Source organism: Gasterosteus aculeatus, chromosome 16, assembly GCF_964276395.1.
Source record: "Gasterosteus aculeatus chromosome 16, fGasAcu3.hap1.1, whole genome shotgun sequence".
NCBI classification, from domain to species: Eukaryota; Metazoa; Chordata; class Actinopteri; order Perciformes; family Gasterosteidae; genus Gasterosteus; species Gasterosteus aculeatus.
Window position 1 is genome coordinate 9,827,521 of NC_135704.1, and position 26,924 is coordinate 9,854,444.

General features: G+C 43.7%; 1 protein-coding gene across 7 annotated transcripts in view; it reads right to left on the minus strand.

Moving 5' to 3' along the window:
* Window positions 1-298: 298 nt before the first annotated feature.
* LOC120834457 (ATP-binding cassette sub-family C member 4) overlaps window positions 299-26,924 on the minus strand; it is a 32,707-nt gene continuing 6,081 nt past the window's right edge. For 2 of the 7 annotated variants that reach the window (XM_078090402.1, XM_078090403.1), the window contains 17 exons: window positions 26,323-26,544; window positions 25,995-26,126; window positions 25,785-25,822; window positions 25,405-25,499; window positions 24,840-24,986; window positions 19,248-19,327; window positions 13,316-13,466; window positions 12,183-12,302; window positions 11,925-12,035; window positions 11,745-11,845; window positions 10,893-11,084; window positions 7,594-7,749; window positions 5,048-5,137; window positions 4,415-4,587; window positions 3,845-3,950; window positions 2,522-2,656; window positions 299-1,196 (listed from right to left, as the gene is read on the minus strand). In XM_078090402.1, the coding sequence (XP_077946528.1) occupies window positions 1,119-1,196; window positions 2,522-2,656; window positions 3,845-3,950; window positions 4,415-4,587; window positions 5,048-5,137; window positions 7,594-7,749; window positions 10,893-11,084; window positions 11,745-11,845; window positions 11,925-12,035; window positions 12,183-12,302; window positions 13,316-13,466; window positions 19,248-19,327; window positions 24,840-24,986; window positions 25,405-25,499; window positions 25,785-25,822; window positions 25,995-26,126; window positions 26,323-26,544 (2,127 nt within the window). In that variant the 3' untranslated portion in view covers window positions 299-1,118. Of the gene's footprint in view, window positions 1,197-2,521; window positions 2,657-2,901; window positions 3,055-3,844; window positions 3,951-4,414; window positions 4,588-5,047; window positions 5,138-5,634; window positions 5,747-5,828; window positions 5,951-7,593; window positions 7,750-10,892; window positions 11,085-11,744; window positions 11,846-11,924; window positions 12,036-12,182; window positions 12,303-13,315; window positions 13,467-19,247; window positions 19,328-24,839; window positions 24,987-25,404; window positions 25,500-25,784; window positions 25,823-25,994; window positions 26,127-26,322; window positions 26,545-26,924 lie in introns of those variants that run through there. The other 5 variants (XM_078090404.1, XM_078090405.1, XM_078090406.1 and 2 more) reach the window with 4 other exon arrangements.

Sequence of the window (26,924 nt, forward strand, 5' to 3'; positions counted from 1 at the left end):
TTTAATTGGAGACTAGATCGTCATATTGCACTACCGCGCTAAAATGATACCGAAGAGGGCTACATCAATTCACTACCATGGAAATACATTTAAAAAACACTCGACTCAACGAGATAATAGCTAGGTTGTTCTCCCGAACCACTTACCAATTTGTAGCATCTTGCTCAAGACCAGTTGTAACCACTGACCTGAAGCAAACACCCCATTCAGGCCTCTGAGTGCAGTCTGAGCAACAGCGGGAGGAAGCGGTCAGTGAGTCGACGGTATAAGAGACCAGACAGTGTTTTAGACACAAACATTTAGACAATACACTTTTTATATGTGATCGGAATGTTGTTTTCTGTACATTTACAGTGATTTCACAGATTTATGATTTATTTAAGTACAAAGTGCCGCTCCCTGAAATATTATGCTTAATGAAACCATACGGAAAGATACAGAATGTAGAAGAATACACAGCATTGCGTAAAAGCAACAACAGCCTATTTATCATAGGAAGAAAGAGAGAAAGTTGACATCACACTGGAAAACATTTTTCAAAGGCAATAAAATCCTGTTGTGTGTTTCTTTGTGTTATTATTGCCATGTTGCATTTGAACTACTGTTCTTCCCTGACAAAAGCTGAGGTAGACATTCAACTGCTATCATCATTGTGCTGGAAGACTTATTAAAAATGGCAATTACAAAAAAAGAAATGCTCTGATTAAGGCACAATACTTACTGAAAACAAGGACTTCTCCTCTAGACTTCTCTTTGCCTTTTGAAGCATATTCCAAATAATAAAAAGACTAGTCCTACCACGCAGCGTTTGCCTTTAGAATAATTCAAGACACCAATATTTTATTGCACCATGATGAACACCTCCAATAGCTGCAGTCTTTTGAGTCACCAGTGCAGGATTGAAGCTGCCCGTGAGGCCAGAATACACATACATAAACACAGCCGGGTGTAATCAATAAACAGCCAGACAGTAATACGCTGTCAATAAAGGTGCCCCCTCTTTTCTCTTCCCCACCTACTGCAGCACATTAAAAAAAATATCAGAATGTCTGGTAAATCTGGTCAGAGATTTGGTCAGTGATGTCGAGCACGAGGGCCTCAGCAGCTCCCCAAAACTGTCAAAGAGACGTCTCAAAGATGACGGAGATGTCCTCGGCACAGCACACGTCTGTCACTCGCTTTTTGTTCATGTAAACCTGGAGGTGAACGAGGGAAGCAGTGTTACAGAACACAAGCGCACACAGTCCAATCTAAGCTGCGATCTGTTAAGGCGTGATTCATGACAGATCCAGTCAGAGCCAGGTGAAGGGATTTGTCACCCACCCAAGCGTGCAAAAGTGGCTTATTTAGGGCTGTGAAATTCACAGGAAAAAAACTTTGAGATGATCACTGAGTTAATTTGTATTTGTGTGTACAAAATGCTTGATTTTTAAGCCCAGGGGGGCTCCGACGGGCCAAAGATTTCAACGAGAGAAAGTTTGAGCCGAAGTGGCAAACAGGTGAAAGCAGGTTGGCCTCAGGATGAGATGTTCCGTCTGCTCTGGGATTCTCTTTCAACACGGACAAAGGAGGTGAAGGTTGATATCGGATTATTGAATGTGTTTAAACCTTGACTGACAACTATAGAAACTTGACACACAACATGTGGACCATCCCGGTATTTAATAAGTGCTGCCAGACAGCTACGGATGCTGCAGGAATCTGATCTAAGGAGAGAACCCTACAATAAAGAAAGGAAAACGCAAGGGCTCGAACAATGTCACTACCAATCCGCCAGTGTGCCGGGTAAGACGAAACCAAATAATACCACACTGTGCTGAGTCTTTGAAATCAGTATTTTACTCATTTCACTCCTCTGGCTGAGAAGATACAGTTCCGCTGATAAATTTGTGCGAGGGACAGAGAGAAAATGAAATGATGCCTACTTTTTTCTTATTTCACAAAGACCTGTTTGAAGTTGCAATACGGTATCTGTAGTCCCAGACAGATGCACATAAAATGGAATTGAACAATGAATAGCTGGCTCTTATCTTTTCAGTGTCTGAAGGGGAAATACATCACAAATGAATTTCACAGGGAAAAAATATGGACATTCTCTATTACAGTAATCCCCATAGAAAGTTTATCCCAAATCGCGATGAAGTTAAACTTAATATTTCCAAATAGATATAGTGCTGCAAAGAAAGCTGCTTTTCTACAATCATCTCTAAAATGATCTTAAATTTACATTATGAGAAAAAAAAGATTATAAGGAGAGTTTCTTCGATAAAATCAGAGGATGGGAATCTACAAAGGGGACAATTTCTCTCTCGAAATTAATGTTATGGAGTTGCAACGCTGCAAGTACGCACTAAATTAAAATGGTAATCAAGTGTCTTTGCATTGTCAGGGTAATACACATCTTCTCTTGCTTGACTGTATCATTTTGGAGGTGAGCAACGAAGTCTGCAGTTAGAGGGAGAGTCCAGGATTAGCGTGCCCTGGCTGGACCTTTTTTTGGCGGATAGGTGGGTGTGGTTACCTGTTTGGCTGTGTGCAGCAGCGAGGCGGCCTCGGCCTTGCCTGTCTGTTCGACCATCTGGTGAAAGAGCCCCTCCTGGTTCTGGAGGAGGACATATGGCTCATCATACTCCTGGACCCTGCCTGCATCCAGAACCTGCAATCACACATACAATGCTGGGTGTGCGTGCGTGTCACTGCCCGTATACTTTACTTTGGGGAAAACTGACATTTCAGCTGTTTCGCTGCTGAGTGATGCATGCAGACGGGGCAAGATGAATGGGGAAACACTAGTTCTCTGCACACTGGAACCATCCATTTTATGTGACTCATGCAACGACAAACACGGGTGGCTGTTTGTGCCTGACGGACAATAAGCTTAGCCTGTTAGCAGTGCGAAAGTTGAGTACGCTGACTCTGACAGACTGAAGATCAGCGATTTATCCGTGTATTTATCCTGGCATTCCAGAGGCTCAGGGGTGGTCCTCAGTCAAATCCAACAATCATACCTTTCAGACACTATAAACTTTACCATCATTTCTGTGTCATCACATGCTGTAAAAAAAACACAATAACAATAGTGCCAATTCAAGCATTTTGAAAAAGACTACAATTAAATTATAGACGATTTTTAAACAAGCTCAACAAGATAGTAGGAGAAGGAGTTTGTAGCTTTAAGAGTATTTTTTAAATGTAACCTCTAACATGGCAACTTTCTCCTGTCACTGAATGTAAAACCATATTTCTATTGTACATGTACTGTATTTTCTTTCATTTTCTTTGTAGGCTACATACTTCTGGGACATTTTTACTGTTCAAAAACAATGTTTTTATCTAATTTTTTATTCACACTTTAGGATATTTAGTTATCCTGGAGCGCGCAACAATTTGCGGGCATTTAACAGTAGTGTAGGTGTGAAACGGTTCCTGCTGTGTGATATTTGGCTTTCTCAGCAACCCTCTCAGCGTCCGAGCAGCTCCCAGGTCGTGCCCTGTTCTCCACAGACGCTTAACAAATGCTGCCACAAATGGCACTAATTGGCACCTCTGCAGGCAGTAGCAGGAAAGGGCCAGAGATCAAATGGCCCGAGCGAAGGCTCAATGAGGGGGAAAGCTGTGAGCGAGAAATCAGCCCAGCTGTTGCAATGTAGAGGAAGCGAACTGCACATCTAAAGATCGTGCAGGAGGCTCCTCGCAAAGAATTCTAGGCGAGCTTGACGTCCGGCATTGAGGCTGCATATGAGGTGAGGCACATGTGTCTGAGGGCGCATTCACGTCCTACCAAATTTTATTTTTAGCTTTTTAAATTTTGTTTTAGTTGGAAGTCTACTGTATTCTTACTTACCAGGATTCTGTCACAGTCAATGATGGTATTGAGCCTGTGAGCAATGGTAAGGACCGTGCACTCTTGAAACTTGTCCCGGATAGTCTGCTGGATGAGGCCGTCGGTTCTAAATGAGCAGAGAACACAACACCTCAGCACAAAGAACCTGCTTCCTACGGACCCTTGGGCAGGGAGTTTTACTTAACAGGGAACAATGGCTCATCAGCAGTGAGGTATGTGCTGCAGGACATAGAAACAACAAAAGATAGCAGAGGTCCTGAGGTTTACAAAGATCCGTTTATTTTGTCTTGCATTGCCATTATAAACCAGCTCCAAGTCATATTTTAAGTCAAACCAAAAGTGTTGTTTGTTTTTGATTTGTTTACTCCAGGAAGGCTCTAATCCACCCTTGTGTGTAGCAACTGCAAGTAAATTTGGTTTGTAGATATTTAACAGTGTTGGTACAGTTTTATTAAACCCAGCTTTAAAAAAGCATCTGTGGCACTAGTGTACAGTATAACTTCCAGCGTAAATAAGTGTTTCAATCATCAATGTTAAATGGCTCCCTTGGAGACTCAAGTGTCACCTGACCTTGGGTCCACATTGGCCGTGGCCTCATCGATGATGAGGATGCGGTTTTTCCGCAGGATGGCCCTGGCCAGACACACCAGTTGCCTCTGGCCCACGCTGATGTTAGAGCCAGACTCACTCAGCACCGTCTCCAGCTTATCGGGCAGGTCCTCCACCACGGCCTTCATCTGCACCTGGAGAGAGGGAGAGCGGAGCCCCAAACCCTCCATTACCCCTTCATAAAGGCTTCCTGTGGGGATGTCTTTAAAGAGCTATCCAAACACACCCATTAACCGCCCGGCACAATGCAGGGCCAGGTCCACTGATGACCTTGGCCAGTGCTCTCTTGTGGCCAGCCTCTAGCTTTAATCCAGGCCACCAAACCCATTCAGAGGCGGGACCAGGAGCTGAAGCCCTTCACTGTGGGGGGAGCCTTCATCCTGGTTGGCCTGACTGCCCAAACACATCTCCCCCAGCATTTTCAATGGTTCCCAGTTACAAGCCGCACATTGAGCTGGGCCCCATGGCTCTAATGGGATTTCCCCCCATGACTTGTGGCGAGCAGGGAGGCTGAATGGCAGCATTGTACAGCGGGACAGAGGGATCCCCCCCTGGGCCGGCGAGGGGGAATCATTCAGAGCCACGCTGGAGTACCTCTCGGAGTGCATTCCACAGGTCCTCATCTGTGTGCAGCCTGAAAGGGTCCAGATTCTTCCTCATGGTGCCCGTGAAGAGAACTGGGTCCTGTGGATAGATGGATATAGAAAGAGAAGGCCGTGGCCAGTTAAGATAATGACAAGGGGGACGATGTATGAAAGGGTTAAGACAAGCTTTATAGAGCGCCACTAGGCAATGTTTGAGGGGAAGATGTTCACAAAGGACTTGCTACAATCAGGAGGGTTTTTTTTCAATGTTCTGGCCAAATACGCTTCAATAAGTTGTAAAAAGTACTTGGAAAAGCAGTACTTGTGCACTGGCATTGGTGGACTGTGTGACATTGTCTAAATATATAATATGGCAAAAAAAGAGCCATCTAGTCACTGTTAGCATACAAAGGCTTTCATACAGTGGCTGTACTGGAAGTGATAATCTCTGAAATGTCTGCCAAAAGTAACAGCTTTACTGCACAAGGATTTGTCACAAGGGGTTATCGCATCACTTTAGCATCCTTATAAACGGACAGCCTCAGATATCAGACGACTCGGGTGTCCAAGATATGTATTTATGTTGAGGAACACACACCTGTATCCTTTTCCACCGACACAGTCATCTTTAGGAGAGTAAATATATCTCTCTATTACGGAGCCCTTGAACAAGCCATTGTTCCAACACGCCACTCTTTTTGTGGTGAACCTGATAAACGGAAACATCTCCTTGTGTCAGGTCAGATATTTATTCATAAATGCTGATGCAGTGTTGAGGTGATTTACTGAACCTCTTCCAGGACTCTCCCAGGCCTTCATACCGAGTCTCGCCTCTCAGGGTACAGAGCTGCATGTAGATAAGCTTTTCATATGGCTTTTTTTTTCATCAGTGAAGAGATACAGCTGCGCTTGCCTTTGAAACATAGCCAAGAATTTATGACACTTAAATAGTCATAATGATGATTTAAAAAACGGCACATAGCAGTAATACAAATGTCCATAAGAAAAACTGTAACTGAAAAATGTATAATAGTAGTAGTGGATAACTTGGGTTTACTCAACATATCAACCTAACCTCAAATCCAGAGTATTTCTTTCATGCTTGCTACCTGTTATTTAGAACATTTTAAACTTCTTTACTCCCAATGAGCTTTCCCTTCTGTCACCAAAATACCGCCTTGTCATAAAGCCAACTGAAGTCCCAATTCAAACCAGTTCTGTGACACATTAATTGAGGATTCAATGTTCGGTTGGAAAAACTGCTTTTGTGCACAGCTTTCCACAGACTGAGGATGTGCTCCACTAATTCTAAGCTCTGTGTTGGCCACTAAAAATGTATATATTTTTAAGTCATTCCTGAGATCAAATAGAAACTGAAATAGATTTTTTTTTAATGCAATATGCTAATAAATGCTTATCGTGATCAAATCCTTGGATGTCAAATAATAAAACTCCTCACTGGCAATAGATACAGTAGTATACATATCACACTTGACATTAACAGGTAAAAACTAGAAATGCATATCAAGATTATTTTCCATTTTAAAGGCAAACTGAATATTATTTCATCGCTGACGTCTCAGGGGAGAATAAAGGGCTTTCAGATGGATTTGAGTGAATCCAAGAGACGTGGTCTACTAACTAAAAGCATGACACAGATAAACTCTACTGCTAAGAATTCATATAATTCAAATGCAATGCAGTGAGTATGTGGCACAGATGGACGTGCAATAAAAGTTCTGACTTGTAACCTGACACTTTGTGCGAGTCACTCCAAGGAGAGACAGTAAGAGTAAACACAATCTCATCAAACACACATCACAGCGATCTCAAACTACTTTGGACGGGGAAGCAAAACTTTATCTGAAGTTGTAGCAATGCCAGAAACCTATCAAATCCACTGAAAAGCATTAATGAAACTGTTTTCGGGCATCTTGGCTGCACCCTCGAAATGTTTGAGACTTGGGCTAAGTGACGGTGTACGAGGGGACTCTGACTGTGAGGATGGGGGAGACTTCTTCTAAGCAGCTTTCCCATGTTTGGGGGGTAGAGGGCTAATCCTCTGTCAGGGATGGGGAACTGCTCTCTTCACAGTTACAGGCCGTGGGAGTCTTCTCCCCTCCCTCCACTCTGCTGACACTCACCCGCAGGCTGGCATTTTCCTAATGCCGTATCAGTTTCAAGAAGCGGAAATAAAGTTAAACTGTCTCAAGGCATCCGTTTGTCTCACTTTCAGAAATCCCCTCGAGAGACGACTGTAAATTTCCTCACTTGTTTTAGCTTTTTAAAAGCCAAGCGTATGAAAAAAGGGGCCAAAGCATGAAGGTGTTTTTCCCACCAGTGTTCATCTGACATTTCTGATGATTGTGAATCATGAGGAATCAAATAAGGTACATAAGCGGTCAAAGTAAAGGTCCAGTCGTTATAGAAAAGGATATATAGTAGTTTCTAACATATGATTGTGTCTAAAATTTTATTACCACTTATCCATGAGGATAGACTTTTATATATCAAGATCAACAAGCTAAGAATGAGGGCAATTTAAAAAAAAGGCACCTGTGGGATGATTGACATTTTCTGGCGCAGGGTGTGCAGACCAATCTCTGATGTCAGAAAACCATCAATCATTATTCTTCCCTCAGGTTCTGCCAGCCGGAACAAGGCAGCGATCAGGGAGCTTTTACCAGCACCAGTGCGTCCAACGATGCCAACCTACAGTGGAGAAATCAGAGCTATTTTTATATCTGTAACAAATTCCACAAATTCACAGAAAAAAAACATTATTATCACACTTTGTTGAACAATAGACACCTAACCCCAACCAATCAATTTTTTTCAAATGTTTTTCTTGTATAGTGTAGATTTAAGAATGAATTAAGCCTCTATTCAATATGTATTAGTTCACATTTCAAATCAAATAACAATGTCACATCTTGAATATCTTTGCACTAGGATCTTTTTTGTATATCAGTAGATTTAAAATTCAAGAAATCTGTTCTGTTCTGTTTCATGTTGTGACTATACCTGAAACAATTTGTTACCAACCAACGCAGCCCTTTGCGGTGTTCCGTACATGGCTGTTTTTGTTGTTTTCTGAACACTACCTAAGAGTCTATTGCGTTACTAGCAGCTCTATGAGGCTATATTTAGGTACAGCCGTGCTTCGAGCTTCATGCTAACGTCAGCATGCTAACATACTCACAATGGTGGATTCTTTAAAAGGCCCAATGTTTACCATCTTATTCTCATTTTAGCATCTTAGCATGCTAATATTTGCCAACTCCGCCTTAAGTTGAAGGCATTATGTTATGAATCAAGAGTTGGACTAATTCAAATATTGACCCGATGGTTTGGCGCACTAGATTAAGTTCATCTAGCTTGTGGGGTCACTCCGAACACATGCAGGTCTAACCAGTACTGTTGCATAAGCAAATCATGTCATTCACATAGACTCACAGGGGATCCACACAGAATATGACTAGTCTAGATCAAACTGCTCACTATTTGTGGCTGACTAATGGGTAAACCCTGCGGCAATGACCGAAGCGCAAGCAACAGCCAAAAGGAAATGGTGACAACATTGGCATCGCAAGGCCATTCCACTGAACTGGGCGGCCACGCGGTGCTGCCTGCCAACACGGGCTTGTTGAATGCCATTCGCCCATTGACAACCTTTTGTTTGACTTTTTTCCACCCGCCCCCCAATAAGTATGACCAAAAACCCTTGTGACATCATATCAAGAGATCTCACCTAGCCATTTTCTGACAGCACAATACAACAGAGCTCTCTCCTGCAGAGGCAACGGCAAGAGAGTGTTGAGAGAACTGCTCACAGAAGAAGCGTCCTCCGAGTAAAACAGAAATTGTGTACTGTGGAAGCATTGCACTGAAAAGGCTTCACCGCAGTGTCCCAATGTTTGAGACACATAAACCTTTCAGGACCAAGATATATGCGTTTCACCCACGTGGTAATAGTGGGGAGATTATGGGCAAAGGCTTTCAGACTTTTTTCAAAAAGGAATAGGACCAAACATTGTTGCACCTAGTGACTCAGAAATGGGGCGGTTGAATAGGAGCTACACACATTGGGTCATCCTTTCCCAGTAGAAATCCCCTCTGGCTATACAAGCAAGTACCTGTTCACTGTTTAAATTACTGATTTTATTTAGTAGATGGTTTCTGTTTGGTGAGTTTCTTAACGTGTTCCCAAAGCTCTCATTGTTTTGACAGCCGCTGTACAAAATAATATTTTAATCTGCTTGCCGTCCTTTCGTATCATGGGAACCAGCAAGAGCAACTAGTTTGTTAAGGATGGGGAAAGGATGTTTTAATGTGTGAGAAGATGAAGGGATACATATTGACCAAACAGCTAGAAATGGGGTGAATCTGTTCCCAATATTCAAATGAAGAGGATTCATATTCTTCTCCATCCACCTTTATTAGCACTGTAAGAATGCCCCTTAAATTCTAGATTGGCAGTGAATGTCAACAAAAAAATTATAAAAAATAGGTGGCTTTAAAATAACTGTCTCCCAATGAAACAACATGGCTTCCAATTATAGAATTAAGAACACAAGCTTAAGTAAGGGTAATTTAAGAAACCATATTCTGATGTTATATTTTATGAAAAAAAAGTAAAGGACTGTCCATCACTGATCTTAGAGATGAGTAATATGACCCTACTGCACCAGCCACTGCTGTATTATGTGATTAGATGAATACAACTCACTCATATGGATACAGATGGCCTATACAGCGCCTCAAAAGCTTTCTTTCACAATCCTGCAATTTGTTTTCTTGAAAAACCAAATTAAACTTCCCAAAAGCTGTCTTCCCAAACACACAAAAAGTGTGCAAACTGTTTACCACACTGTGTCGTGGCTGGGGGTCGGGCATGTACACAGCTGGGTCGTCACTAGCAGCCCCTACCGGCCAGGGGCCAGTTATGTGTTGTAATTGAAGAGTCAGCAGGCAGTCAATTGCAGTTTAAAACAGGCATTAAAAGCTGTTTTGAGAAAGTGTGCGCCAACGAAACTACAAGAGGTCCTTGAGCATGCAGCCATGGCTGCCCCCCCCCAAAATACTTACATTCTGGTGCTTTTCTGCACCAGAATGCAAGATTATCCATGGACAGGGAAAGAGGTGTGCACTCACCCGTGAACACACACACACTAAACCGATCGCATGACCCTTCTGGTGCGGATAAAAACAATGGAAGGTCAACTGCTGGCGTTGCAGTGAGTTGTGAGTTTTCATATGATCATGTACAATAAGGGATTGAAGTGAGTGCCAGAGTGAATGGATCTGGTACTGTAGGTGCAGGTTTCCTTGTGAAAGGGTCTCAGGGGACCTGCCAGGATGCACAAAGCCTTTCACCCCCCATGGCATGTGACAGAGATCCCTCCCATGGGCTGCCGAAGCCAGGGCCTCGACACTTATCAACCCATCCATTGTGAAATCAGCCGCCCTGGCCAACCATAGCGATGCAAAGCGCACCCCCTGCATTAAACATAATTTCAATCATCCTCAACCATCTCCCTCTGCTTCTCTCTCTCCACCATACACCTCGGCCTCTCCTCTCATAGTGAATAAACTGTTGTCCCCGTCAGGTTGCTCAAAATGCAAATTGGGAACAAATGGATCCACTTGAACAGTCTTAATTACATGATATGTATTCCATGAATCACAAATGGTATAGTCCTGAAGATTCAGCAGCACAATGTGGTGGCCCTTTAATAATTGATTTTGAAAATAATGCCACATAATAGGGAATCACATCACTAGCTGCATATCAACCTAAGTCAGAGGCTGTGTGTACCAGTAAGCATGCACAGGTGGGAAAAGAACACAAGGACCTTTTCTCTGGATGTGATGATGACAGTCAGGTTCTTCAGGACCAAACGATCATTGGCACTGTGAGAGAAGTTGACTCTGTCAAAAGAGATGCACCCTGTCCTGGGCCAATCATTCGGCGGCTGTTTGTCCGTCTCCCATGGTGCTTCACTCTCCAGCTCTGCATACTCAACCACTCTCTCCACTGATGTCATCTGCAAGAGATAACGCAACATTGTTCTCTTTTGATCACTTGACACAGTTGAAAATGGGTACTTCTGTAGTACTTCTGTTTCAGTACAGTAAAGTTATTCAAACAAACAAAAAACAGTATATTACAACATGTCCTATACCTATTTCAATTGTGACCATCTCATAAGAGAATCACATTTCGCCTGTGAATTCCTCAGTGCTTTAGCAGCAGCACTCCAATGATTGACAATTGCACTGGTATAAAGTGAGAAACCACAGACAGAAAACCAAGGCCAACATTATATCTCTGAATATATATATATATATATATATATTTCAGAGATATATATATATATCTCTGAAATGAGTCCAACTACACAGGCCACTACATTTCCCACCGTGCAACAGCTGTGTTCTTTCTTTAGACTATAGTGGTTTGTACTTTTTTGCTAAAATAGTCATGAAAAAACATAATTTCATTTTTAGTTTAGGTTGGGCATTGTTTTGTGCTAACACTTAGTTTGAAAAGGGGTCTAATCTGCGATTATGAGTCAAGTTCTGTTTCGTTGACCTCTTTTATATGACTGCCACATATTTTGTAAATTATTTGTTTCAATTTTGGGTAAAAAACTCTTCCAATCCATAAACACTGAAGTAAAGCATTCAGAAGTAAATGTCCTCACCATGTTCTCGATCTCTGCACTCTGTCTGACGCCCCACTGGAACATGCCTGTAAGTGTCAGTGCATAAGACAAAGCCAGACCCACTGCACCCGGTTCAAGTCCTGAAAACAAAGAAAACACACAGGAGCATTATCGTAGTTTCACTAATAATGTGTCACGTGGTTTAGCCAAAGGCCGTACCATCCCTGAGGTAAAGGCAGCCAAAGGTAGTGATGGTGACAAAAATTGAGCAAATTCCATCGAGGCGGACGGCAAACCAGCGAGAAGTAGTCAGGAACAAAAACCAGGCACCTGTTAACAAAAACACACGCAGACGAAATGGTACATGAAATCTCAACAGTCTAAACATTGCTGAAATTGACCAATGTAACATTAAGCCACGATTGGATGGGTTTGATGAAAAGTTATTACTCTTGAAATATAATTTTTCAATCTGACCTGAGTGAAGATCTTGATGCTCATCGAACACTTGCTGAAAGCTCCGTTGAGCCTTGAAGGCACGGATGGTGCTCAGTCCTTGGAGAGAGGAGGAAAGGTGGGAGAAGACAGGACTCCGAGCTAAAAGAAGTATACGCACACACCACAACTGTTAGCTAGAATTTGATCAAACGAGCATCAATTATTACTCGATGTACAATGTTTCCCTCATGTTGAATATTTCATTTCAAGATGTCGGCCTTAATGACCAGGAAGCCGTTTTGGTGCCGATGTTTGTATTCCTGCTGATGCAACGTTTTTTTTTGTTACTTTCAGAGCGAATGGGCAACTTACATATTTTGTGGCGCAACCTTTTGATACATTATTTATGAATCTGTAAAATCAGCAATCCATACATCTAACGGATGGGATATATCAACACAAATGCTTTCTGTATTCTATTCTACGAATAGCTTTACAGAGTTTGAGCCTTTGTTTGCATATGTGTGAACGTGGTTTCATAACACATTTGCTTTGATATTTCCTGCTTGTATAACTGCTCTCCAGTTTTAACATTTGGTATTTTTAATCCGGGCTAGAAAGTCACGTTGTAGTTTGGGGGTTTTCTTCTCAATATTTTGACTTTCAGAAGGCGAAGACAAAGAAACTGCGATTTGGTTATCAAACTATGATGTACTGCATCATACAAGCATTCAATATGTCCCCGATGCCATAGAATTTTGGTTTTGGAAAAGGTTTGAATTGAGTGGTCTTTTGTTGCTATTTTTTAGGCTTACAAAACCAAAGACAAAACCTAAATGTTTCCTTTGGGTTATTTAACAGAACTTTTGTTCCTTAAGATGATAGAACCTGTTGGCCAATGTGCATTTGGGCCTGCAGCCCAGAATAAAATAGACAAACTAAAGCCTAGTCATGCCCACTTGGCATTTTTCCCCATTGTATGTGATGTCATGAACTCCCGTCTCTGGAGGAAACTGCGTGTGGCCGAGCCATAGGCCACCGCCACCTTTAGCCTTTATGCTAATGACCATGGCTTTCTTCAATGGTCTATTAGCATTCCTGTGGTCTCCTTTTGTCTCATGCCGCAAATGGACGTGCCAATGCCACCAACAAAAAAAAATAATAATAATTACTGGTAGACTCGAGGCGCTTCATGTCTCTGGAGGTCTGAAGGAAGTAGAATCGCAGAAACAGGAACACCGCAAAAAGGGGAACAACGGGAATGAGGATCCAGGGGAGGATGACGGCAGCTACTGCAATCACGCCGATGACTTGAAGAAGTACCTGCAAGAGAAAGAAAAACAGAAAGGAGCACGACACCGACTAAAACAAACAACATCTTAAGCCTATTTTCTGAGGCTAAAGAACAGAAACTCTTTCGGTTGTATTTGTGTAAGACCATCCCAGACACGCAGTAAGGTAACAGCAGGTTGTGGGACTGAGGTTATGTGACTCACACAGTGGGAAAGGAAAACGACCACATCGCTAATTCTCACTTAGTAGAAGGTGAGAATTCACCACTTGGCCACTGCAGCTCATATCCCCGGCTCCTCTGGGCTTTCCCTTCAACACCTCTGGCCTGTAAGCCTCCCTGGCAGAGCAGCCGGCCAACGAGCATGGCCACAGTGACTGGCAGAGGGTTCTGGGAACCGCACTGTGGGCATCTGATACATCACACCCAAACCACACAGCCCTCAACAACACAGTGACTCATCACCCGTGTTAATGGCTCAGTGACACATCGAGACCAGGATACCAGAGCTGCCTAAACAGGATTGAAGGCGATGACGACATCGAGGCAGCCAACCCTGCACTGTTTGGAAAAATTGTTTTATGATCTGATTAAGAATGATTATATACTGTATATGTACATATATATTAGTCAAAGTGACATTTTCTTTGTCCTACTTTTGCTAATTCTGTACAAAAAAATACATATATACAAAAAACTGGCATTTCTTAGGATTTTTAATGTGGGACTTTTAATGGAGTGTTTGCAGACAGATGTTGGTGCATTTCCTAAATATATGATGTCACTACTTCTCCCACCACTGCACATGTGAGGGGCCATTTCTTCTGTACTGAAAGGTATATTGTGTTACACATTTCATTTTCGATTGATAAGATGATAAAAAATCAAAACCTCTCACCCTGAAATTAGACACATCCTAAAAGACGAATCCTAGAACGTGAAGATTAGGATCGTACTGTTACCTTCAGTGGTCTCAGACTAGCCCAGAGAGACGGAAATTTAATTTAGCACCTTAATTACGGATGTTATCTGCCACTTAAGCACACATTTAAGCATGATCACTTTCAGTGTAGTTTCATGATGAAAAGCTACTCAATTTCATTTGCAGTTCAGATAAGAGGGTATTACTAGCCCAACCATCGCTGTAGTGGAGCCCACACAATCAAACAGGGAGGGAGAGCTACTGAGCACAACTGATCCCAAGAATTTCACAGTACATAAGTTTCAATCTTAGCCTTGATGGAAGGCTACCAGACTGCAAAGTGAGATGGTGGCCCACGAGCCATTACTGCATGTTATCCAGCAGTGTGATCCCTTGAGGGGATCAAATATTAACTGAACAAATGTCTCATCAAATATTCTATTTTACTTCCACAATCCCTGCTGCTGATTGGCGACACACTGGCCGTGCTCATTCACGTCCACCAATTGGTCCCTTGAATTCTAATTGGGCCCATTTCAGTTTGGGGGGGGCCGCAGAGTTCCGAGTCGGGCTTATCTGTGGCGGGGTCATCTGTGGGGACAGAGGAGGAACAGGAACCATTAGATAGGAGTCTTGCCTCCTCCTGCTCCCCAGGGCCCGGCGTCGCCAAAGCCCTGTTTGATGTGATCCATTTGCGTGGTCTGCCGCTTATCATGTCAGCATCGGGAACACACGGCGGCCCCCCACCCACACTACACACAGATGATTCTGATAAGCCATCCTACAAGCGTACACCTCACCCCGCCGGACCACATCCATATCTCCCCATGAACCACACAGGAATAGAAAACTCCCAAAGCCACATCCCGCTGCACATAAAAGTGGATAAAAGGATGAAAGGTTTTGTATACAAACAGTTTAAATAAAGAATTACCGCTAATTGCTCTTTAGCAAGAAAAGAAAGCTACCGCACGCATCTGATTCAGTCATTGAAGCGATCGAGGCGCACTGCTGTTTCCAAAGAGCATTGAGATTCCTGCTGACCCTAATTGCTTTATTTTCTCAATGATTCTATCAGCTCTTTGATGTTAAAATAAATGCAGAAAATTGAAGTTAATTGCTATATTTGTGCTCAGCAATGATAGCGGCTGTTGTTCCAAAGCAGAAAATAAACACTTGCCTTTAATTAAACATCCCTCCGGACAAGAAGAAACGCTTTTTACAAGCTCTTTTTTTCATCCTCCCTTTATTTACAGACAGTGTGCGATATTTGCCAGGGGGGGAAAAAAAAGTGCAAACAAAACAGGAAATGAGGGGAAAGCATGGAAAAGAAAATTCCTCAAAAGAAGTCCTCTGTCATCGCTGGAATTTTTTTTCACTCCACACTTTTCCGTGACAGAGCGGCACAATAAGTTGCAAGGGTCAGTGGTACTGAAACAAAACAGGGCTGTTCCACTCGGGCACTGGAACAATAGAAGTGACCCGGTCCATTCTACCCAGTCTTTGGGCTTTATTTTACCATTAAATGCCCAGATGCTACGGCCTTTCTTTGGGAGAAATGACTGTGGACACCTCCTTCACATTTTCCCTTTCGGGGCCATTTTCACTTCATAAAGCTGCAGTCAATGTGTTTTGTGTGTGGTGAGGAGGGTCTGACACATACTGTGGTGGTCTCAGTCGCTGTCTACATTGGTGGCTCAAGTAGTCCTAGGATTAGGCCTTTGTGTGCCGTGAAAAGGTAAAAGAAGTCACTTATTTGGGCTCAGTCAAGCTGCTGATTTCCAACCCCATTTTGGAAATAAGAGAAAGGCTTTGAAATGCGGCCTCTCTCTCACTCTCTCTCTCTCTCTACTATAAATCACTTGTGTCCAGAAAATGCATTCATTCAGTCATTGCTCCTTTCTCCCTTTCTTGAAAACAACAAAAAAAACGTTTCTAAATGTGTAAGAAAACAGCATTTCACAAATATATAAAAGTCAATCGCAGAAAGCACAGGACGCATAATCTCCGAGGTGAGATCCCAGATAACATTGGGACTTTGTTATGTAAGTTCCCAGGCTCCGCGGAGCCCCGGACCGGCCTGTGCGTCTGAGTAAGAGCAGCCGAGGTGCTGGACCGCAGCATCATGGGAGACCACACATACACACACGGGAAGCTTTTGCTGGCCGATGCTCGCCATCAAATGACCATGTGTGGTATTGCTGAGTTGGCCAGTGAGGCACACTCATAAGCACACGCACACCCCTACACACACTTATCAACACACCTACATTCAGCTGCAAGCTTTCTGACAAATGAGTCAATTCAAGCTGAACTAGTGTAGATCTTTTTTTTTTTTGCATTCTCAACTTTCTTGGGTGACTTGGGTGATTTTTTTCCACCTTGTTCAAGGAGACAATGGTATTGTCCTGAAACTGTGCTCGACGGAGATTTACGGCACGGCCTGTACATTTCCACACGGTGCGGACTTCTGTGTTTTCTGGGCACAACCCGTGTAGCGCCTGAGGCCAGTGCATTCTTCACTCCTTCTGTCACCAGCATGGTAAAGAGGAGAGAGAGAGAGAGAGAGAGAGAAAGCCGGTGAAATCCCATCTGAGAGCACTCACGGTTACGTCAGCAGTTCTCATATCCCACAAAGCCCCTGAAAAGGCCTGACACACAATGTGGCACAATATACAGACTCGCACAACGATCGACCTGCGTGTGTTTTTAGACAATAGCCATGTCTGCAGTGTGCTTGTTGGTGTCTTCTGTGCTGCGCACACAAGCGATCCCTCTTTTTTCTCACGCGCACTTTAGGATAATTCACATGATTAACTGTTTGCTGCTGTAATTCATGATATATGAGCCAGTATTCATGCGTGTTTTAATGCCATTAACATCGGTGAGAGCAGGCTGAACCCACTTAAACGAAGGGTAAATGTCTCAGCAGGCTCATGCTGACAAACTGAACTGGTGTGGACGGTTTAGAAGACCTATGAATGTAGTTATGGACCTCACAGTTAGTGATGTGACTTTGGTCAAGAGCCTTCACACAAAATCCTCCCCTGAAAGACCCCTGTACTCACTCCCCATTGTCTTGCCCTCCTCCTCTGCCCCCTCTGTGAAAATAGAGCCAACCCAGGATTTAAAGGTCAAGTCTGCACAAAAGCAGACAGTCCCCAAAGCCTGAGGTGTTTTTAATTGACATTTCTGTCTTTGTCCCCCGACCATAAAGAGAGAAGAGAAAGAGCCTTTTTTCCCCCAATACACTAAATTAGTACTAAATGAGACCTGTAAAAAAAAATAGGGCTCTGGGGTGTAACCAGGTTCCCCCAGCTAGGGGGAATCCCCTTGTTAGGCGGGCATGGGGGCAGTGCTGAGGGGCCGTGAAGTGCTTACTCCACCATAGAGGGGGAGGCTCTGGGGCAAATCCCCACAGCGGCCTCTCTGCATAGAGGGAGATAAACCAGTTAGGGCATTGTTTATGAAGCTTCACTTTATTCTCCCCTGACAACCATTTAAACAATGACTATGGGGAAATGTCCCTCCGTGAATGAGCAACAATAGTCCGGATCAGCAGCTTTTCTGCGCTGCTAATACTTTGATAAAAAAAAGAAAAAAATGTGAAAATCATCCTTCCTGAAAGCATTAAAGATCGGCAAACAACAGCAGAAAGCAGCACAAACAAAAGTGTTCCGTCCAAAGGATGCAACCTTTGTGCGCTGTTCCGATCACTTTCTGACTGGCGAGAATAATGTGCTTGTGATTCACTATATAGTCTTGTCCGAATAGTTTACTTTTTAGTTATTAAAAGCAATACAGACACATGGTTAAATAATGTTGCACCTTGTATTTCTTTATAAGACAAGTGATAACTTGTATGGTGCAACGGATGGAAGTCCAACCTGGTTTACAGTGAGCACATACTGTATGTGCAACACACGACGGTTTTTACTCTACTTTCCCTGTTCTCAGATGGAGATTTGCCCCTTCTACAAACTTATTATTTTACTCCAGCCGTTATTCCCCTTATTATCAAAATGAGAGAACCTATAGCAGACAAAAAGCTTTTGTGAATATGATCTTTTGTGCTTTCAGCATTTAAGATGGCTTTTGTCTACTGTGAGATGGGTATCTGCCACAAACATCACTCGGGCATTGTGAAGGGGGGATTCGTTTTCAGCACGCCTTTGTTCCATTCTTTGGCCCGAACCAAAGAGCCACGCCTGCTCCTCTACCTCGAATTGTGCAGCGAACATTCCCTTCTTTGTGGTGCGAGGTGCATGAGCTGGCTCATCTCCGCAGGCTTTGGTGGGAGATGGCTGTCACGGTGGCAGGGTGGCATTCGGTAACCCAACCCGGTTGTGTACCAGGGTGGCCCTTGGCTACTTCGGCCTATAAGACTGTTGAGCATTGGGTGGACTGCGGGGGAAGAGGCGCGAGTCCCGCGCTGGATCTGTTCCAACGGACCTGATCCCCTTTCTCCTCCGCCGCGCTTCCAGCTCCTCTCCTGCAAAACACACCGTACGCCCGCCGCCCGCACTTCTTCTTCTTCTTCTTTGCCACTCCCACGCGCCGTCCTCGTCAACCCCTCCTTTCTTCCCCAGTTTTCCCCTGACATCATTCCCATCATCCCGTGGCCTTTATTTCCTCTCTGGTACCAGTCGTCTCGACCAAACACGCTCTCTCAAGATGCCGCTCCTGTTGTGTCACGCTGAGGAAGCCACGCCCTCTGCCTGTGTGCACACTTTTATTAAATCTGTGCAGGCGCTGGGCCGCGCTGGCGGGTAATCCTACAGTAATTGTTTCCAGATTAGGGGACCCGGACCACAAAGCAGGTTTAGCCAGGCATGAAATGGCCTTCCCATGCTGCAGCGCCAGCGACCGAACCTGCCGAGGTGAGACTCACCTGGATAAAGTCCACGAACGTCCATGGGAGCAAAGAGTCCAGGTAACCGATGTCCTTCGAAAACCTGTTGAGAATTCTTCCTGGAAAACACAAAAGCACAGATAAGGTGCCATTAGCTCAGATACATGTAAGACGGGCTCACACAATTGAGAGCGCAATTTAGTATTTTGGTTAAAAATATGTTGAGTGTAACATATGAATTATCAGTAGCAATATTGTAGAAATTGGTTAAAGAATGTTATGTAATGTCTATGTAATAGATTTAACACCTACCATATATTACTCCTATATGACATTTGAAAGTAATAATCACGTATTCTTTATCCCTTCTTTCCTCTATGGTCATAAAAAAAATATATATAACCGGTTTCAATTTCCTACTGAGCAACTGTTTCCAAAGTCCCCTTCAATCTAAAAGAAAAGAGTTTATACACGTAGTGTGATATCAAAAGAAAAACACAGGCCTTTCTCGATTAAACAATGAATCATTATTTGTCTGGCATTTCACAAGGACTGCCCTACTCTTGGCTGAATACACACGGGAACCTTTTGTTTCGCGACAAAGGGCGACAGAAACTGCGTACCTGCCTTTATATTCTGACTGGCAGTCTCGGTGACGTTAATTGAGTTGCTTCCAATCTGCTGAGGTGTTCATTATTTCGGCTGGTTCTCCACAGGTGCAGCAGCAGCAGCAGCCCTTTATTGTGACTCTTAAAGTAACTTTGCTCCCCTGCTCTGATCCCACAGCACATGAGATTACACTCCAGCTGTTTTCACACAGTGTGTATTGCAGGGTCAGTGATTGTAAATCCCAACACTACACCACGTGAAGGGCCGGCAAGGCACAAATGCTTTCTCTATCTGGCCCTGAAGGAAGCCCTCGGGCTCCCGGAGGCAGACAAAAAGACAAGAACGGGTGCGAGTGTTGCCACTGTAGGGACTGAACCCAAGTTGAAAGACACGGACGAGTTGTGTAGATGTGTTGTGTATATATTCCCTGTCAAAGCGCCTCCAAAATGGTGTCATAATGTTGAATAAACCCAAGGTGACACATCGCTGAGCCAACAGTAGCATCTCCCTGCAGAGAATGCAAATAAAGCAGCACTCCCATATTTAGCACACAAACCCTGACAAAGTGGTACTAATCACACAAGCATGTAGATGAGTTCATCACAGAAGAGAAACGAGTCGGGGGGGGGGGGGGCTTATTCCGGGTCAGAGCCAGGAAACGGCACACTGGCAGAATGTGCTGGTATGGTACTCTGGAGGCGTGGCGGAGCCGTGGCGCCGCTGACCAAAAAGTTGCCTCCCAGCCTTCCAGTCAGTCCTACGGAGGTGGGCCCTGTAATCACCTCTCTCCACGGCCATAAGCAGCTTACAGCTTTATCCAAAACGCCGCTCCTGCCTAAAACATGCATGCAGACGAGGCCGGGCTCCCCATAACAGCCATTGCATAAACCCAGCCAGAGCATTATTCCCCGCAACAATCCAGCAATGCTCCAAATCAGTGCTGATTCAAAGTCAAGTGGCGTAAGCATGTTGTACACTTGGAGGCAGGCTAATCTTATTCACAGTGTGAGTGGCCCTTTAGCATACAGACATCCTGAGGGGAGAGTTCATGCAAGGGGGTAGAGCTGCTACTATACTGGTGTAGAATATCGCTGCTTTAGCCTGGAAACGGGGAGGGGGGGGGGGGGCAGTGCTTGTCAAACTGTGTCTGCGGAAGAGCCAATAGTATTTTATGTAATTTTACTGCCTAAGCCCTAGATGACCTACATTCATGCATTTCTGACAAACAATGCCAATAAGGAGAATGATAGGTTTCTCCGGGTTACATCATCCCATGGTTAGAGGGTGTTGGAGCAGAGCACATCAGTCAGCTATCAGCTGTTTGACAAGCGGCTCGGTTAACAGAGAGTTTCATCGGAGATGAATTAAAGTCCCTTCTCTGTCCTGCGAGGACTATAGAGGGGATACATTACAGTGATGCAGTTACACAAAGACATTCACTGAATGGAAATGCCTATGAGGTAAGATCGGCATGGGACAATGGCTTCTACCACTACGGGTGGTTGTCAACAATATCACCTATTGTGCAGAGAGGGGTATAGACGTTTCGGGATATCAGCAGCATTAGTATCAAACCATTTCTCATGGTTGAGGACTCCAGGGGTGATTTGCACCACTTTTTCGGGCTCAGGATACATGAAACCCTCCCAACTAAGGTGGACCCAAAGCTGGAAATATTAGGTGAGCAGGGCCCCCAATCACACTTAAAGAAGTGGAACAGTGGGGTCCGGCTAGAGCAGGGGGCGCGTGGCAAATCGTTGTTCCCTGTAAACATCAAGATAAGGGGCCGAGTCAGAACCGCTCCATGTGTGGGCCCCAGTGAGGTTGGAGCGGCCTTTCAGGCAGGCAAGTGCGATAATGAAGGAATACCGGGGAGGGGGCTGCCAAGGCTGGAGGTGGCACAGCTCACCTGCACTTCCACGAAGGGCCTCGGGGCCTGGGGCAGCCTCCCACCGCCGGCGCCTTGCTGCCAATACTAATACATTCTAAATCCATTCTCTTCGCTCTCACCGCCAGGCTCCTGCAATCTCCTCTGCTTCCCTTTCATGCAATTAAATAGTGGAAGTGCCGAGCGAGGGGGAGCCCTATCAGCCGTGCTGCACACACACACACGGCTCCATCTCCACATTCAATTTACACACCTCGATATCATCATCCTCTCTGCAGTACTTTTTCCACTTTGCTCTTAACACTCTTGCATCCCAGCCCTGAAATACAGACATTAAAAACATGTGCCTGTGTGGACACAATTAGAATCTCAAATCACTGACGACAGAAGATCTAATGTTCCTTGCTTCAACGGCAACTGAGTGACACCCAGCAATGAGATGGCCCACCATGTCCATGTGAAAGGGGGACGCCAGAGGTGTGTGTGTGTGTGTGTCGGGGGGGGGGGGGGGGAGGGGTTCCTATGTGTGTGTGCGTGTATTGACTGAAACTCCACTCCTCGACTGTGCTGATGAGCTGAAGCCCTGGCCTGCAGTCTCTGAGGGGATTAGCCCACTCAATGACACTAAATTACAGGGATCAACATCAGCTCAACACATCCACCGCTGTCTGTGCTGCTCTAACTGAATCACATTTGGATGAACAGCTGTAATAAGACTGTGCATATTGCTCAAACTGAGCAACATGAATATATTAAGTCATGTGAATTCATATAGGAGAGGAAAAAGCAATCTGTAGGGTTGTCAAAGGCATCTAGATGTCTTCTTATCGAATAGCATTGTTATGAAATATAAAGATTTCAATCACCCAAAACCTTAACTTGGAAATCGACTATTTCCATATAGCAGAAAAGATAACACGGACACGTGATTCAAATGGCACAGAGGCATTTAGTGGCTGATACAGACGAGCTACAATGCCTCTCCATCAAACATAATTCACCACTGCTGTACTCTTTTGTTAGAAACTACATTCACAGAATAACAAATAAGACCTTTGTGCAGTGACGCTTGAAATGGTAACCTTTAACTCTGTGGACGGCAATCAAATACGGAGCCTGTTCAGCAGCAGCACACCTATCACTTACACATGTAAACAGTTGTCAAATCCTTGACAACACACAGGCACATAGTTACAAATGACTCATTGCGTGAGAGAAGTGTACCTGGAAGCAGTCGCTATGAAAGAGGCAGTTACTTTATAACATAACAAAAACAGAAGCAAAAGAAAGAAGAGTGAGATAAACAAAGGGAGGAGCTGATAATTGCTGAGTTTTTCCTGGTCTTTTCTGTTCGCTTTCACTCGAGTGAATGAATGAAAAATGTAGTCCAAATACAGAGGAAGAAAAAAAAATCACTATCGACATTGTAGTCACGCTTAATCTACCGCTGACTGGATAAAGGAAAACGAAACGCACTTCCTGGGACAGTTGTGTATGAATCCAGTCGCACACAAAGTGATGTTTGCCAGCCTGGAGGCCAAACTGTAATGACTGGACCGGTCATACATTGGTTACTGATAGCAGCACAAGAGCAATCAGATAGCAGTGTCTGTTAAGCCTCTCCTTTGCTGGGCTATTAAACAGATTATTATATTATTCAAAGTGTTTGTCCTCCTCCCGTGGGTAGATTACCAAGCAAGGCACACCCAGATAAGCCTTCAGGTAGTCCAATACGTAACACAACGGCAGCATTAAAGACAAAAACCAAAGATTAAGATGGTGTTTGCTCCAAACACAGCTTTGCAAAGGAAAGCTTTGTCACTGCACCCACTTCTAATTCCAGGAGAAACCGCGAGCTCCCGAACACCCTCAAATCATATTTAGACTTGTGTTACCAGCTTATTATGACTCATTATAAAGATACAAGGTTCATTCTTGTTGAGAATTCCCACCCGAGCTGATTGTGTTGTACATGCATGTCACTATGAAGAGATTAGGCTGAGTAATTATCTTCTGACAGGTGAACAATGCTCCAGAAAAATTTAAGTTATTAAAGTGGGCCACTTGACTGTTGGCTTTGGAAACGACACGTTGGACTTTAATAACTTCACCTAATTAAAAGAGGACTTTAATTTAATTGAGACCACAGAATTGTAAAGGAGCAAAATATTTTGCAAATAATTAAAATAAATCTCAAAACACGCTCACATTTTTAGTTGTTTTTATTTAAATCGGTTGTTTGAAATCTCCCAGTAAAAGGGGAAAAAAACGCACCCCTCCCCGAGTACAGACCGTCGTATTTGGAGTGTTTGCACACTTTTAAAATCGTGTCCATCTGCCTAATCCGTTGACCCAGCAGTTACAGCCTGCAGTGCTAACAAAATAATCAAATCGTAAGATTTCTTTTACAGCGTCACAAGACAAACATATCTGTATTTACACGTGTCTACAGCCCAAATACAACGCCGCCAAAGATCAAGTGCAAACAGTATTTATTCAATATGATTACTAGCTTTGTGTTTGGGCTCACAATACAAAGCACTCTATTTACAATTTTGGAATAGATTATGGCTTTATATAAAGTCCCTATCACAGGGCTTTTTTGACTCAATTGGCCTCTTGGATGCATAGATTTTACCTGCCAGCAGCGACTTTTGTAAGTTTATTCAGGGTCAGAAATAAACCCCGAAAAATTCAACAAACTTTTAATAAATGCCAGTCCACGGTGTTATAAATTCAGATTAATATTTATCAGTTCTTCATTCTATTTATAGGTAAATTACATAAACATGTCAATGATGTGATGACAACATGAAATATTTAATGAGAAAACACTTATTTGTAACATTTGAGATTTGAAGTTGTCATATTTTTAACTTGATAGCAAAAATACACTCTGTAGTTTTAGAGGAAGCATATTATGAATGTTTGTATGTGATCAAAACACCCCAAAGTAAGTAACAGCCTGCTCTCTAGTGGCGAGATGTCAGCACAATAACTATAAGAAGGATTCCACTGGGTGTTTCTATCTCATAATAATTTCATCACTCTTGCACAACCTTGACCACGTCATAATTATTTCATGAGCTATCAACCATCTACATGACGGCTTGATGAAGAAATGAGCCACTCACCGATTGGATTGATGTCAAAAAAGTGGACTGGGGTCCGAAGGATGGCATTAAACATGCTGTTGTGTAGCGTTTGGGCCGAGCTCACCAGGACATTAAAGAAGACCAAGCTGCGGAGGAAGCCAAACACTACTGAAGTGGCTGTTAAACCTGTCAAAAGCACAGACAAAAGATCGATTAGCAAACCACAATGCTCTCACTGTGGATGTTCCAAGGTCAGCTATGCATTTAATAAGTTTCCTCTTCCAAAGCAGAAATATTCCACTTATGTTTTTCCTTTTCCATGATGTTTTTTGTTTTGTCTTTAACACGGATCTATGGGTGTAAATACAAAGCCTGGATGAGTGAAGAGGCAGGAAGTCACGAGGAGACAATCAGAGCAGTGCAATAGCAGAGAACAAGAAAAGGCCCCGCTATCTCCCTGTACAGCTGAGACCCGTGCGCACATACAGCGGGCCTTGAAGGCCTTGGGCCACAGCCAAAGGACTGTGGATCTGTTCAATGAATGGCTGGCGTATTCAGAGCCTCAACAGTACATGAAAAGCAACGTGCGCTCAGCGGGCTTCACCTGCGTAAACACCTAGGTGCAGGTCAAGGTCCATCTGCTGAGGGAGGCTGCCATTGAGGTGCTCTGTCACGTTGATGTGCTTCTGTTCAGAGGCCCTGCAAGTCGGTTCACAAAGGAACCAAAAACCCACAAGGACAAATAAACACAACGAAGAAAGCACGCTGCAACACGAAGGCACAATTCAGAACACACGCTTACAAGGTCAGTTTCAACAAGTGGCTCATAATGCCAAGAATAACAGTTTGGTTCAGTCGTCTTCTCTCGAATCATCAAGTACTTATCAGTTCAGAAAATGTGGTTGTGGCTCAGAAAACTTGTTATTCTCAAGCTTTTGTGGTTTTGTGTGTGTTTTCAGGGTGTAAAAGAAGAACAAATCTCACCAGCAAGCGAGCCACCAGTCCTGTAGAACAAACGTAATCTAAACAGGGAGCATAAATTATTTCATGAATAAACATTTATGGAGACAAATTATCACACCATTCAATATCACCTAAAATTAAATTATGGTCAAAATAAATTACGCGTTGAATTTTTTCCCCCAAAATTGACATGAAACACACACACAAATTGGTTGAAGAGAATTGACTCACATGTGCCAGGGCATTGAGTAAAATGAGGACCGAGAGGACCAGGAAGTTAGCGCCTGCCCTGAAATACCTCACATACAAACGTAGGCCAACGTTTCCTTCTGAGCGGCTTTCCTCCCCCGTGGATTCCCCAGCCTACAGGTAGACACCAGTATCAATGCCACTTCAGACCAGGCTGCAATGAGCAGCAGGATAAGGGTGAGCACCTCCTGCCCTCTAGTGGCTGGTAGAATGCAAAACAAGCCTTTCCATTTGAATTTATTGCTTTCAGCTTGATAAAAACTGCTTTTTACCACTTAAAGTATAAATTGATTTATTCACATATACATACCGCTGTAAGTGGATCCGCTCCCTCGATCAAAGAGGAGGACAGGGAGCACAGAGAGGACATCGAGTTGTCGGAAAGTGTGTGGGCGAGGCGGGGGACCGTCCCAGAGGTGGGAGTCACACCGTGCCTCTCCTTGCCCTGGCCCTCCTCCCCCTTAAGCAGGGAGGTGAAGTCAAGGCCAGAGCCTTGTAACTCACTGTAGGTCCCACGGGCCACCATCTGACCCTGACAGTGAAAGACCAAGCACACCAACGCACACACATGGTTATTTAAATTCAAGCATCTGTAAGTGACAACCAAACAGAAGAAGGCCCCTGTTAAAAAACAACAATAACAATAACATTTAAAGTACGTGAGATACTCATACATTTTTTATTTACATTTAAAAGCTTCTAGAAAGACTAATCCTACCGGACTTCAGCCGATGCCCTTGAGCAACAAGGGATTTATTAAGCAACCTTTAAGGAACCTTTAAGCCAAAAGGTTTTCTTTTGATACTCAAAAATGAAACAAATGTCGCTAAAATAATTTCTGAACTTACAAAGGGATGCAGCAAGACATTGGCAGAATTATACAACATATACTGCATATGATCACAATTAAAA